We start from the raw sequence: 14,251 nt of genomic DNA, 5'->3' as shown, positions 1-14,251 counted from the left end.
AAAACAATAATGAAGTGGAAAATAACGAATACAATTAAGCTGAAGAATTTTGATTTGATGATATTAACCTATCATGTAATACAAAACACGATGATATAAATTTAATCAATGGTAGATTAACTAAATAATTAGTTGAATTTATCAATATTTTGATAGTTTCTGTAATGTTGGTTTGTCAAACATTAGGCAGTTGTAAGTAAATGTGATTAAAAAAGGTTCCTCTCAATGTTGAGTATTTCAGGCAGTGAAAGAGAAAGTGAATTTTGTCTACAAGATTAGTTGACATGCATACTGGGCATATTCTTTGTTCATGAGGGATTTGTTCATATCTGCCTATCTCGATCATCGGTTTGTGATTATCCATTCTTAATTTTACCAGAGCCTTCCTTTCAGTTTGTTCACTTGTATGATCAAGATAGTGGGAAGTTTTATATTGATTCTTAAAAATGTTGTAAAATTCTAGCTTGTTAGAGTGTTGTACAGCATTCTCCCAGTAGGAAATATACTTTTGTTTCATAAGATTATTGTAACGAGAGATCTTATTTTCATCTAAAGTGTCAAGATTAAAATTATTTAGATTAAAAGTCAACTATATTCATTAGATTAGAGTAAAAACTTCTCTTTCCAACTGAGTGGAGATCTGCAGACATTAGGAATATTTGTTTCAATAGAGATTCGTCATCTTTGTTTTTGAGACATAGAATATAGTTAATGTGTTAATTGATATTAATAATGAGAGGAAATCGACCAAGTTCAGCTCTACCGGTACTCGCCAAGTTAGAAGCCTTATTATTTGTTTCTAAATAACATTTGCAAAATTGTAGCAGAACTTTTTCTATCGGGGAACTATACCAGGTCTTAAAGTCTTGCTTGGTATAGAGGCCCCAAGCTTCATCATTATCAGTAAGAATGGGGGGAATTATAGTGTGGCATATTTTTGACGCTAGGTTTGGTTTTAATCCACTAAAGTCTGTGTGCCTTCGAACACTGTAAAGTGCGTGCATGGCTTTTTCTTTCAAGTGATCAAGTGCTCAGTTGAAATTACCTGTTGATGGGATTCAAGTTCCTAAAAATGTATAATTGTGAACAATCTTGATATTATCAGTATCTATGAAAAAGTTACAGTTATTAGACTTTCTGGCACGTTTTTGGAATATCATAATCTTAGTCTTTTTTACATTAATGCCTAACATCCAAGAATGGCAATATGAAGATAGTGTTTCTAAACAATTTTGTAATCCTGTTTTGGATCTTGATAAAATAATGAGATCAGCAACATATAACAGAGAATTAAGTTTTGTACCATTTGATGAATCAAAGGGGTTGGACAAAGTGTTTTGAAATGAGAAAGGTAGATTGTTTAGATATAAGTTAAAAAGCACGGGGCGTCAAATGCACCCTTGGCATACACCTCTTGAGTATCTTAAGGAATGAGTTTTACAGTGGCCAATTGTCAGACAGAAATCGAAGGTTGAGTATAAACTTTTAATCAGGTCATAAAAGTGTCCTTCTACATGTATTTTAAGTAATTTACATAGGAGGCCTACATGTCAAACTGAATCGAAAGCTTTCTTGAAATCCACAAAACAGGCATAAATATTTTCATTATGGCCATGAACATAACTGTGTATTAATGTTGTGACTGTTAAAACATCTGCTGTGCAATTTTTTTTACCAAAAAACCAATTTGAGACTGACATAATATGTTTTGGGTATTAATACGTTCATATAGTCTTTAATTTAAGATAAGACAGAAAAGTTTTCCTAAACACCTTGAAACACAGATTCCCCTGTAATTCTTTGGTTCACTTATGGCTCCAGATTCATGTATTGTCACAAATGTAGAATTGAATGCTCAAACAACTCTCTTCCATGGAGAGTCAGACCAAAGATTCATTTACAAAGATCTGGTTTGACTGTGAAAAACAAAACAAACATAGCGAATTGAAAATACTGCAGCGACAACATACTCACAAGATTTGCAGGCTTGCAGGAAAACATGAAAGCAACTGGCCAGGTGAAAATAAAGACACCTCAACCTAGAACTTTGACCTGTAAATCTCCGAGTGAGCACATGGTCCAGAACATAATATTACAATAATATTGAAATTATGTAACTCTTCTCTACCAGTGCTGTGCAGACTGAATATGGGAAAAACGCAATAGGTACACAAAGAATATTTTGTAACCTACATTCTGGCCCCTTTAATGGGATGCAATAGCAAAAGATTTTAAAAGAAACTTAATGCAAACAAAACGTTATATCTAACAGTTCTCCAAAAAAAACTACAGAATTTGATCATAGTTCAGTTCAGCGATACTTCATGCCCTCTGAAAAATCCACTGACTCCAGAAGAACAATCTGGGCGATCAGGGCAATCATACAGCGAGGTTCTGGTCTTCACTGTTACACTCCTAAAGTGCTCATTCTGTTCGTACACTGGTAATCCAAGCAAGAGGCCAAGAAGATCTTGGTACTCTTTCAATGGCCACAATATTCTCTGATCCATTTCCACCAAAATTCATCGACTAAATACTGAACCTGCCGCCATCTTCTTCAGGAGTAGCCATCCTCTTTCCTGAACATGCCAGTCTCAGTCTTGGGCCTGACTCTAGCAACAGCAAATGATTCAGCATAAGGGCTTCAGAATCCAATGAGTCATCTGAGGATTTCATTATGGAACACCCATTAACAACAGACTCTACTTCACAGATGAGGGTAGTTAACCCTTCATCATCAAGTGGCTGCTCTTTCATAAGCACAACGAGAATCTTTCAGACAGTTCTAATACATCGCTCCCATACCCCACCGACGTGGGACCCTTATGGTGGATTAACTGCCACTTGATACTCCTTGGCAAGAGGAACTCATGGATCTGACTCTCATTCCACTCAGAGATAGCTTCTTGGAGTTCCTTGTTTATGCCAAGAAAAGTTGAACGGTTGTCAGACCTCATTACTTCAGGGATACCTCGCCTTGCGATGAAGTGGCGCATGGAGTTTGCAAATGAATCAGTGTCCATACTTTGGGCGACTTCCAAATGTATGGCTCTGGTAGCCAAACATGTGAACAGGACTCCATAACGCTAAACTTAACTTCTGGCTCTCTTGACCCTAAACGGACAAAAACAATCAATGCCCACAAAACTGAATGGGGGTTTGTCAGGTGTGACTCTGTCAACAGGAAGGTCGGCCATCTTCTGAGCTCCAAACAGAGCCTGACTTCACCTACAACTAAAACAATGAGTTACAACTCTCCTCACTGCGACTGTTCCTTTTGTAATCCAGTAGCTCTTTCTGATCAAAGAGAGCACATATTCTTGACCAGAATGTCCAGAAAGCAAATGGTAATGCCTGACGATCCGATCTACAATGTGATGTTTCTTTGGCAGTATTACAGGATGTCTTTGCTCTTGTTCGATTGGTGTGTGCCTCGATCTTCCCCCAACTCACAACAGGCCATTGCGCAGCTTCGGATCCAACTTGGCGATTGAGCTTTATTTCTTGACAGAATGTGCGCAGCTGGCTCAGACTGATTTCTTGAGCTCAACTTCTGATTCTTTATACTGCAGACACACCAACTCCTCTCTAGAGCTGCCTTTGTACATACTTCAAAACCTCTATCTCTGCAGAGTGCATTTCTTCTACACTGATGGGACTGGATTTTCTTGAGATGAGTGCTTAAGCTGTGCTTTCCTTTCGTCTGTGACACTCGCACAGAAGATTAGAGGGGTAATGTAAGATCCACACACTGCACCATTCGGTTCAAGAAGTCAGCTTCAACTGTAGACGCTACTGAGAAAGTTTTCTTTTCCTTCTTTACCTCAGGATCATCTTTTATTTCCACAGGAATGTCAGGTTGCTTAGGCCAGCAGTTCTCCACTTCCCACAGAAAGGAAGGGCCATTGGTCCAGTGGTTTTTGTGGATTTGCTCTCCAGCGGGAAGTCCCCTAGATGTATTGTCAGCAGGGTTAGAACCTGTGTCAACATGGTTCCACTGGTCTGGTTGTGATCCTTCATGGACTGTTGAAATTTTGTTTGCAATGTCTGAAACATGTTCCCCTTGTTCACAATATAGCTCAACACATATGTGCTGTCTGTCCAAAAAAATTCTTCATCCACTGCAACATCCAACTCATGTTGCATCATCCTGTTCAATCTACTGGCAACCACAGCAGCTGACAGCTCCAAATGAGGAATAGTAACTGACTTCTGGGGTGTTTGCCTCAACTTTCCCATAAAAAAGGCAAAAATGGACATCTCTAGCTTCTTTGACGACTCGAAGGTACAAAACAGCACCATATCCTTCCCCTAATGCATCTGAGAAATTGTGAAGTTGGCTAGACACTATGCAGCCAAGGTTCTTGGGTTTTAAACAATGTTGGACCGTGAACTGTTCAAGTTTAGGAAGTTCCTTCAACCAATGTTACCAATGCACTAAATCTTCAAGTGGAATTCTGTCATCCCAGTCTAATCCTTTCTGGTACAGATCACACAGAATTGCTTTCACATGCAGAATCAACAGGCCAACGCAACCCAGAGTGTCATAAATTGAGCCTATGACAGAAAGAATATGTTGCCCGCTTTAAATAGCAAATTTCCTTTATTGTGCTGGAACCAGTAATTAATCCGACCGACTATTGACACTTACAATCATACAATATATCGGCTGACTGTAAAAGTACAGTACAAGAACATATCATGCATGAGGGCAGACTCTCACGTGTCACACTTGCTTACAAAACGTGACACATTACATAATGCCACACACTCCCCGACTTTGAAAATGTCCACCGGGACATTTGCTACAGCAATGTTCACTGGAGTTCTGGGCTCCCTCTAAAGTCATGCTATGTCATAGTTTTCTCACTCTTATTGCTTGAGTTCCTTGCATTATGTGGGTTGATCAGGCCCAGCTTCCACAAGTGTATACAAACAAAACTCAGTCAAATACATATCAAGTCCTTGTTCAACTGAAAATAGCATAGTCATAGTTTCAGGGTAACTAGATCAATACTTTGCCTGTTTGAAAGACATGGCAGCACAGGAGACTGGAAATTCCACTGTTAATAAAATCATAATCCGTTCAACAACAATGTTAACAAAAGTCCAATAAAGTAAGTAAATCTGGATGCGTCAGGCATACATCATCTGCATATAGGGGGGATACACCAACAAGCCATAACAGGGTGGTAGATGGTACTGATGCATAGGTAACATCCTGGGTGACTGGAAAGGTGGATAGCACCATCGAGGTACAAGGTTTGAACCAGTCTTAACACTGCAGATGGTTGGCTGTCCTAGTGTATAATATGTAAACACTTTGGTGTATGATGAACATGTTGGGGCCTAATCGGTTTCTGATCTTGTTCCCATTCTGGCTGTTGTTCTAGTTCAGGATCCAATTCTGGCTGTTGGCTTGGTTGAGCATCCAATTCTGGCTGTTGTTCTGGTTCAGGATCTTGTCCTAACTCAAGCTCTTGTTCTGGTTTGGAGGTACTAGATGAAGTTTTATCATGGCCTAGTCCTTCACCTTCTCCCATACTCTCAAGCATTGCCTCATCTTCAGTGCATTGACTGTCCTGTCGTTGATGATGGAAGGGGCAATGTGTCCAAATTGCTGGGCAAAAGGCCAGGTAGATCCTCCTCCTCTTCTCCATTGTCACTCTCATTAGGGTTAGGTTGGTAATCTCTCTCATGTCTTGTATGTACATGCATTCTCTTCTCTCAAATTGACTGGGGCACAGACTCCTGAGTTTCTGCAGCAAGGAAGTCACATGGTAGTAAGAGATTACTGGATAGTATTCTTGCCTTGCCTGACTGTCCTTCTGTGTTCACCTTATAGATTGGTAGGTCCCCTTTCTGCTCAATTTCAATAAGTATTTGCTGTTCCAAATACAAGCGGAGTTTCCTTGGTCCACCACGCTTAGACCAATTTCTGACCAGCACCCTATCCCCGGGTTGCAACTTTGAAAATCTCACCTTGTGGTCATACTGTCATTTCGCATCTGTTGCAGACTTGGAGGTATTCTTTAGAGCCAGTGAATATGCTTCCTTCATAGCAATCTTCCATTTGTCTACGTATTCTGTATGAGTGACACTAGCTTCCTCTGGTGAAGGTCCAAATATCAGATCTACTGGCAGACGTGGTGCCTTTCCAAATAGTAAGTGAAATGGCAAATACCCAGTTGTATCACTCTTGGTACAGTTGTAGGCATTTACAACCTTGGGCACGCACACTGGCCAATAGATATCAACTCAGAGTGCATTAGTCACAATAGGTTTAAGAGGGGCACTTGTTGGAAGATTTGGTCGCCTTTGCTTCAGACAACTGCACACCCAAGTCATGAAGTGAGTGATATCTCAGTGCATGTGGGAGCAGTAAAACCTTTCACGGGCTAACTGTAGTACCCTGTCTATTTCCAAGTGGCCCATCTCTTGATGTAGCTCCATGCAGACCAAGTGGTGAAACTTCTTTGGTAATACCAACTGTAAATTCTGTCCACTCTTTCGGCATAACAGCCTATTGCTTCCAATTTCCAACTTAGGCCATTCAGGCAGCAACTTTCTTGTATACGGAAGTTCTCTAGTAATTTTGCATATTGCTGGTTTCCGTTTATCCAATTTGCTCACTAGGACTCTCCCAATACCAGGATCTTGTTTCTGAGCTGCCAGGATGACTTGAGGCTAGATTTGATGGTAATTTCTTGAATCGAGAAGATCAGAGTCAACGTTCAATGCCTCCATTCCACCACTGACTGCTGTTATCCAAACTGCATCGCTATTCTGGAGTTCCATTATACTGGACAGAGTTGCACTGATCACATCCCGAGAAGTTCCCTGTGTACAGGAAGGAATGTACTGGTTGATGTGCAAAGGAAGTCTGGACAAAGTGTCAGCGTCCTTATTCACTTTACCAGGTCTGTACTTGATCTCAAAATTGAAATTGGCCAATTCGGACACCCAGTGATGTCCCATAGAATTGAGTTTCGCTGTTGATAAAACCCATGTCTGGGGTTGTTGTCTGTGTACACTGTGAGTGACGGTGCATAGTACAGATGGTCCCTAAACTGCTCACAGATGGCCCACTTCAAAGCTAAGAACTCTAACTTTCCAGAATGAAGGTGGTAAGGGTGAGGGTTCTGGATCCATATCCTATAACCCACATTTTACCAGACTGCTGCTGATAAAGTACTGCTCCAAGTCCTTTGTTGGATGCATCTGTGTGTAGGACAAATGGGAGACCATAATCTGGATAACCGAGGATTGGAGGGTTACCTAAACAGTCAACAAGTTTTTCCAACTCTCCTTGATGTTCCTGTGTCCAAACAATAGCATGACTGGATTGTGCTTGCGTCCCATTTCCTGTCTGACTACGCCTTTCTGTTTGAGTAGGACGCTCGTTGATCTTAACCACGGGTGCCTTCAAGAGTTTGAAAAGAGGCCGTGCAATTCTGGAGAAGTCCTGTATGTACTTTCCCTAATATCCTAACAAACCCAGGAGTTTTCTCTCATCACCAATGGTCTTTGGGTTAGTCTCTTTGAGTGCCAAGACTGCCTTAACATTTGAAGTATCCACCTGATATTCATCAGCAGAGACAATTCTTCCTAGGTAGTTGGCCTCCTTCTTGAACATCTTACATTTTCTGGCTTTCAGCTTTATTCCGTGCTCACGTAGTCTCCTCAGCACTGTACATTTTCGATGTGCTCATCAAAGGTTCTGCTGAAGACGATCATATCATTTAGGTAAGGTACGCAAATTTCATCTCTAAGTCCTTCCAGACAGTCCTCCATAAATCTTTGAAATTCTCCTGGGGAATTCCAGAGACCAACTGGGATCCGCACCCACTCATACAGGTCCCACAGTGTTACAAATGTAGTCGTGTTGACATTGAGGATTGTCGAATCCCTGATGGTAGGCTTTTCCTTGGTCCAAAAGAGAAAACCACTTGTTCCCACCAAGATTCTCAATGGTTGTTTGTACCCAAGGGAGTGGATGCCTGTCGGGTACTGTTCTCCTGTTCAGCTCACGAAAGTCCACACAGTCTCAGAGAGCTGTCCCTTTTCCACACACAAACTACTGGTGATGAGTAGGCTGAATGTGACTTCTGTACCCATCAGTGATTGAGTAAGTCTTCAACACACTGCTTCACTTCAAAGTATAGAGGTTTTGGAATAGATGTATAGTTTTTCTGGACTGAACGATTATCTGATTAATTGATCTTGAGTTACATACCTTCCCTACACCCTACGTCATTGTCATCTTTCGAAAAGGAATCTGCTTTCTCTATAAGCATGGTCTCCACTGGAATGTTCTGGTCTTCTGTTAGGTCCCCCAAGTAGACATCTGGAGTTGGATTGCTGGCCTCACTTTGACATTCCTTCATGACAGGTGTATCTGATTGCAATCTGACTTCCTCTCCCTCCTCAGATGAGTTGTTGGCAGGACAAATGCAGTCTGTTGACCTTTCTTCATTCTCTTTCTTTTTTACTTCCAGTGGTGTTACAGATTTGACTAATTCAAGTTTGCCTAGCATTGTCCTGTTCTTCAAGGTGATGTCGTGGTCTGTGGTATTCTTGACTTGAATTCTGATATGCGACGAAGCACCACCTCTGAGAGTTACTAATGTTTCAGGGACCTCAAGCCCTGGTGGCCAAGGTGATTCAATGTCTGGTTCAAACAATACTGGAAGTCTTGATTCAGTTGGGCCAGTATTTACAGAGCAAGAAACTACCATTGTCTCACTCTTTGGAATTACCACATCCTTCTTTGTTACTTTTACTCCACACAGTTCTCTCGAGATGTTTGTCCTGATGAGACCAATTAAGGCTTTAACATTTTCCTTCTTTGCATTTGGAAGGCTTGTGCTTAAGGCATTGACTAATGTCTCTTTATGATCATTTGGAGAATCATTGACAGGGTTTTCACAATTCCTTTGATTACGTTGTATCTGACAATAGGGTGATCCAGAGTATCCATTGAAACCAGGAAGGGCACTGACATACCATGTTTGTCATCTGAGGTCGCAAGTTTGAAAGAAACTTCAATCCATTCTTCATATGGGATTTCAGTACTGTTAGCTGCTTTCAGATCAAGTACTTTGTCATTAAGATGTTCATCCATTCAACAACTCCAGCTGTGGACAGGTTATCAGCAATCCAATCCCTAGAAACAATAAAACTTGGGCACCAGTGTCCCGCAAAGCTTGGGTCTCCACATTGTTCATAACACACTGACCCATGCATCTCTTCCCCTTTTCTCCTTGTTAGACAGGTGCTTTGGCATTTCTGAGAACAGTAATATACAGACTGAAACTTGGATCACTGCTTTAGGGATACTCCTTTCCTGCCACACTTAACACAAACATGGCACCTTTTCACATGGTGATCAGCTACTCCCTGTCCTGCACTGGTAGCCTCCATTAGTTTCCCTGATTTGGTACACTTGTATTTTCTTGTATTTTTTAAATTTTATCTTGTATTTTTAGATTATCATGATGTCTTGTATTTTTAAGTATGATATTTTTAGTCCAGGGCCCCTCTTGTTGCTGAATGGGCCACCCTGGCTAAATAAAGTTTACCTTTACCTTTACACTGGCTGCACCCCTTTGACATCCCCGTGCAAAATGGTCACTTGAACCGCAGCTGAAACAATGGTCACAGAACTCTTGGTTTGTTCTTTGGCATGATTGGCAGACATTTCTCCTGTGATTTTTGAATGGGTACCTGTATTGGACTCTCTCTCTCTTTTGCTGGCATTCTGGGAGGCCATAGCTTCTTTCAGAACAGCAATATCCAATTGAACCATCTCTAGATTGACCATTAGCCTGTCAGGCCTATCAGACTTCATTTCGTTCTTTGACCCAGACTTCTTCGGCTGTGTTTGACCACTTAGCTCAGCCTGATCACTGTTGACTTCTAGGGAGTTAACCCTGACATCTTTGTGATAGGTTGCTCCAAGCTTACCTTTCCACTCAGACTCTTCAGATACAACCATATTGATTTGTTCCATCAACTCTTCATCTGTGACTTCTGCTTTTTGGAGGAGCAGCTGCAGTTTCTTTCGGACAGCTTCATCCTGAAGACCAGTTTCACTAGCATGCAAAAACAAGGGGTGAACCAGCGATGGCTCTTATTCAACAATACCACCCTTAGCTTGTGATACCAAGAAGACCTGTTGCCTTAGATCAAGGGCCCTGATTAAGAAGTCTTGGGGAGTTTCCCTCGGTGATTGGCACATTGTTGTAAGTTCTTGATACAGTTTAGTGCCTGACTTCTGCTGGTAATAGGCTGGTAACATCTGCCTTAGGCTTGCCAATGTAAGCTCTTTCATGATTTCTAAATGCGATCTCAACTTTAAACTGGGGCTGATAGCACGAATAACTGCATCAATTATTTCATGTTCTTTGTATCCTTTCTCCATCCCTGCATCTATTTGGTGAATTAAACTGAGGAAGGGCAATCAGTCCTTTTGTTCCTCTCTTTCCAACAACACCCATAATCTTAAAATCTCTCCTCAGGGCAGTTTTTACATCTTCGAATGGCAGCAGCATCCCAGTAATAAAATTCTGGAGTTCTGTAAGATATTCAAACTTGTTTTCTGTTTTTCTAAGCTCATCCTTGACTTTAACACAGACAATTTTCAACATGGCAAGCTTACTCTTTCCTTTGTATTCCTTCAATTCCAGACCAATGTGGTCCACTAACTGCTCCATTTCCGAGATTGGGAACTTACAAATTCCTCCCTCAACTTGGAGTTGTAATTCTTCGAGCTCTGAATCTGTCATCTTTCTTCCAGTAAGGCCTCACTTGTCTCTACTTGTGTCCTATTGCATTTATTAGAGGATATGTAGACCACGGTAATTTGCCTCCGTTCCTCTGATCAGCATTTCTTTGAACACATGTTCTTGAGAACGGGTTCCACACAAAACAATTGTCCATCCTGGCAGGGTTGCCAACATATTATCTGCTTTAATTGGTGAATTGTCCTTTACTGTGCTGGAACTAGTAAATAATCCAACTGACTATGAACACCTACAGTCATACAATATATCGACCGACTGTAAAAGTACAGTACAAAAACATATCTCGCATGAGGTCGGACTCTCTCATATCACGTGATTTTGTTGATGTCATAATGTCACACACTCAGTCACATAATGTGACACATTACATAATGCCCAAATACCCCTCCTTGTTGGGGGTCGGTCCATCACAACAATCTTGAAATGGAGTGTATCTGAATGGACATCCCACTGAATTTCGAGGGCACGCTCAACAGGTAAGTTCCCGAGCTCTTTGATGGATCCAGCTCTCTCAGACACCAGGACTGACTGGATGACATTATAGGCATTCGAAATCCATTTTGTTAAATGGAAACCTCCTTTGGGTAACAACTGACTGTGGTGGTTCGGGCGCAAGTAGACCAAAAGAGCTTATACAATAACAACAACAAGATTTATTTCTGCTCCCATTTCTCCGACCACATGCTTCGGTTAATCGCATCCCATAATAGACCAGTGATCATGTGACTGACACGTCACAACAGAAACACTACATCTCCCCCTAAGTTATTACAAATGTCAGCACTAGAGAAGAACTAAATGAACAGTATTACAAATCTAATTAATAGTCCTTAAAACAAACAGTCTCTCTCTTTATGTCTCCTGCACATTCTAAAACTAAGTGCATACGTAGTCTTTTAAATAGGCGGGTGGTTGTCTAGAGCGCGCAGGTCGCAAAACAACTGAATCGTCCGGCAAAGGGTTGGGTGGAGTCTCTTGCACCTCTGCTGGCTGGCTTGCAATTGTCATTGGATGCGTTTGTTCCACCTGGTCTGGCTCTTGGGGTAGTTGTGCTGGCTGTACCTGGTCTTCCTTTTCAGTGGTTTCAGGTGCAACAAATTTCTTCATGTGGGCTATGTTTCGCATTTTATTGTTCCCATTGGTATCTTCCAGTATGACGGCATTTCCATCTTTGTGAACGACCTTGTATGGCTCAGGTTCATAATTGGGTGAGAGTTTGTTCTCTCGAACCTGTTTCAGTAGGACTTGATCACCCTCTTCAATGTCGCTGAATTTGGCAGCGCGTGTTCTGTCTGCATACTCCTTCTGTCTAAGTTTAGCATGAGCATCCCTCTCTTTTAAGAGCAGCTGCCACTGTGCTTCAGTGGCTCGATCCTTGGGGATTTGGACTTTTGGAAGTTTGTCACGTAGCTCCCTCCCCATCAGTAGTTCTGCTGGTGATATCCCAGTAACAGTATGAGGGGTAACTCTGTACTGGAATAGAAAGTCTGCGAGTGCTTTTCACCAATCTTTACCCTCTAGGCGCGTGATTCTCACGATTTTCAGTAAGGTCCCATTGCAATGCTCCACCTCTCCATTGCTTTGGGGCCAATAGGGCACGCCCTTTTTGTGTTCAATTGCTAGATACTCTAGGAATCCCTCGAATTCCTTGGATGCAAATGGAGGTCCGTTATCACTACGGACAGTCTCTGGTAGACCATGTGTTCTAAAAATAGCCTCCATGGACTTGATTACATTTTGTGCATCTGTTTTCTTGAGAACGACAGCTTCGATCCAGCGAGAATAGTAGTCTACAACTACCAGGAGGTGATCTCCACTTGTAATCTCGAGAAGGTCAACTGAGATTTCTTGCCACGGGGAGTCTGGTAGTCTGGTTGATCTCACCGGCTCTGGTTTGGATCGGGGTCCGACAAGCTGGCAGGGGTGACATGTTCGTATTGCTTGCTCTACTTGCTTGTCCATTCGTGGCCACCATACTTTCTCTCGCAACCTGGCTTTAGTTCGGACCATACCTTGGTGTCCTTCGTGAGCCAACATTATGGTGCGCTTTTGAAGGCTCTGTGGAATGAGGATACGGCTTCCTCTCATCACCACCTGTCCTACCACCCACAGTTCATCTTTAACTGCTTTGTAAATTGTGCCTTGTAACTGGCTCCAATCATCTGTCATTACAGCCTGCCGTAACATCTTTAGCGTTGGGTCTTTTTCAGAAGCGATTTCAACTTCCTTTGGCACCAACGCAGCTGGTACAGCCTCACTTACTACGCTGTACGCAAACTCTTCTGCAGCTTGAGTTTCGTGATCATGGGTAGTACCCACCGGTAGGCGGCTCAGGACGTCTGCAGCATTGTCCTTGCCCCGTATATGTGTCAACTTGTATTGGAACTGCTGTAAGTAGAGAAACCATCTTTCTATTCGTGCTGATGGGGGCTTTGACTTTGCTCCGAGTACGATGAGAAGAGGCTTGTGATCAGTGCAGATTTCAAAGCTAATGCCATAGAGGTACAAGTAGAACTTTTCACAAGCCCACCTTACAGCCAGAGCTTCTCTTTCAAATTGGGAGTACCTCATTTCAATCTTACTCAGCTTTCTGCTGGCATAATATATTGGCCTGTAGCTTCCATCTTTTTGCTTCTGTTCCAGAATCGCCCCAACTCCCACTGGTGATGCATCGGTTGTCAGACGAGTTTCTGCGCCCTGTCTGAAATATGCCATCACTGGTGCACGAGTCAGCCGGTCTTTTATCTCTTGGAATGACTTTGCTTCCTTTACTCCCCACTTCCACTTGATGTCTTTTGCGGTGAGGTCCCACAATGGACTCGATATTGATGCAAAGTTGGGAATGAACTTTGAACAGAACTGCACGGAGCCAAGAAAACTTCTTACTTCTGATGGGTTTTGGGGTGCTGGTGCCTCAACAATAGCTTTCACACGTTGACTAGACACTTTCAGCCCTTCCCCAGAGAGTACATCACCCATGTAGATCATGCTGCCAACACCAATTTCACATTTATCATAGTTAAGCGTAAGCCCACTTTCTTCAAGCTTGCGCATGACCCTCTCTAAGTTTTCGTCATGCTCTTCATCATTTGTGCCAACAACTCGTAGGTCATCGTGCAGGTTGTATGCCCCTGGGCAGTCTTGGATGATCTGCCAAACAATTTGCTGGAATTTTTCCGTGGCCATGTTTACACCAAAAAGCAGGCGCTTGTATCTGTAAAGGCCATTAGGTGCAGCAAAGGTTGTAATGTCCCTTGAGTCTGGGTGTAACTCAATTTGGTGAAAAGCCATATTTAAATCTAATTTAGAGAAAACTTTGGCATTCGAGACTTCTTGGAGTGTTTCCTCTACGGTGGGGACTGGGTGTTTCTCCCGCACAATGGCTTGGTTCGCTTGTCTCATGTCTAGACAGATTCTAATGTCACCGTTAGGCTTCTCGACCACTA

General features: G+C 42.2%; 2 protein-coding genes and 1 pseudogene across 9 annotated transcripts in view; 1 reads left to right on the top strand and 2 right to left on the bottom strand.

Annotated features, from left to right (window-relative positions):
• LOC145484910 (uncharacterized) overlaps positions 1 to 14,251 on the bottom strand; it is a 437,829-nt pseudogene that overhangs the window by 202,099 nt on the left and 221,479 nt on the right. The window lies entirely within an intron of this gene.
• LOC145484906 (tRNA (32-2'-O)-methyltransferase regulator THADA-like) overlaps positions 1 to 14,251 on the top strand; it is a 656,511-nt gene that overhangs the window by 537,533 nt on the left and 104,727 nt on the right. The window lies entirely within an intron of this gene.
• Positions 11,682 to 12,227, bottom strand: LOC145484927 (uncharacterized). The gene has a single exon (XM_081463551.1). The coding sequence runs from the start codon at positions 12,225 to 12,227 to the stop codon at positions 11,682 to 11,684; it is 546 nt and encodes a 181-aa protein (XP_081319677.1).

The sequence above is a fragment of the Orbicella franksi genome, chromosome 4, assembly GCF_964199315.1.
Source record: "Orbicella franksi chromosome 4, jaOrbFran1.1, whole genome shotgun sequence".
NCBI classification, from domain to species: Eukaryota; Metazoa; Cnidaria; class Anthozoa; order Scleractinia; family Merulinidae; genus Orbicella; species Orbicella franksi.
This window is presented reverse-complemented; position numbering and strand designations above follow the sequence as displayed.

Bases quoted from the DNA above. Each gene is read 5' to 3' on its own strand.
- LOC145484927 (XM_081463551.1), bottom strand. From the start codon at position 12,227: ATGGGGAGGGAGCTACGTGACAAACTTCCAAAAGTCCAAATCCCCAAG.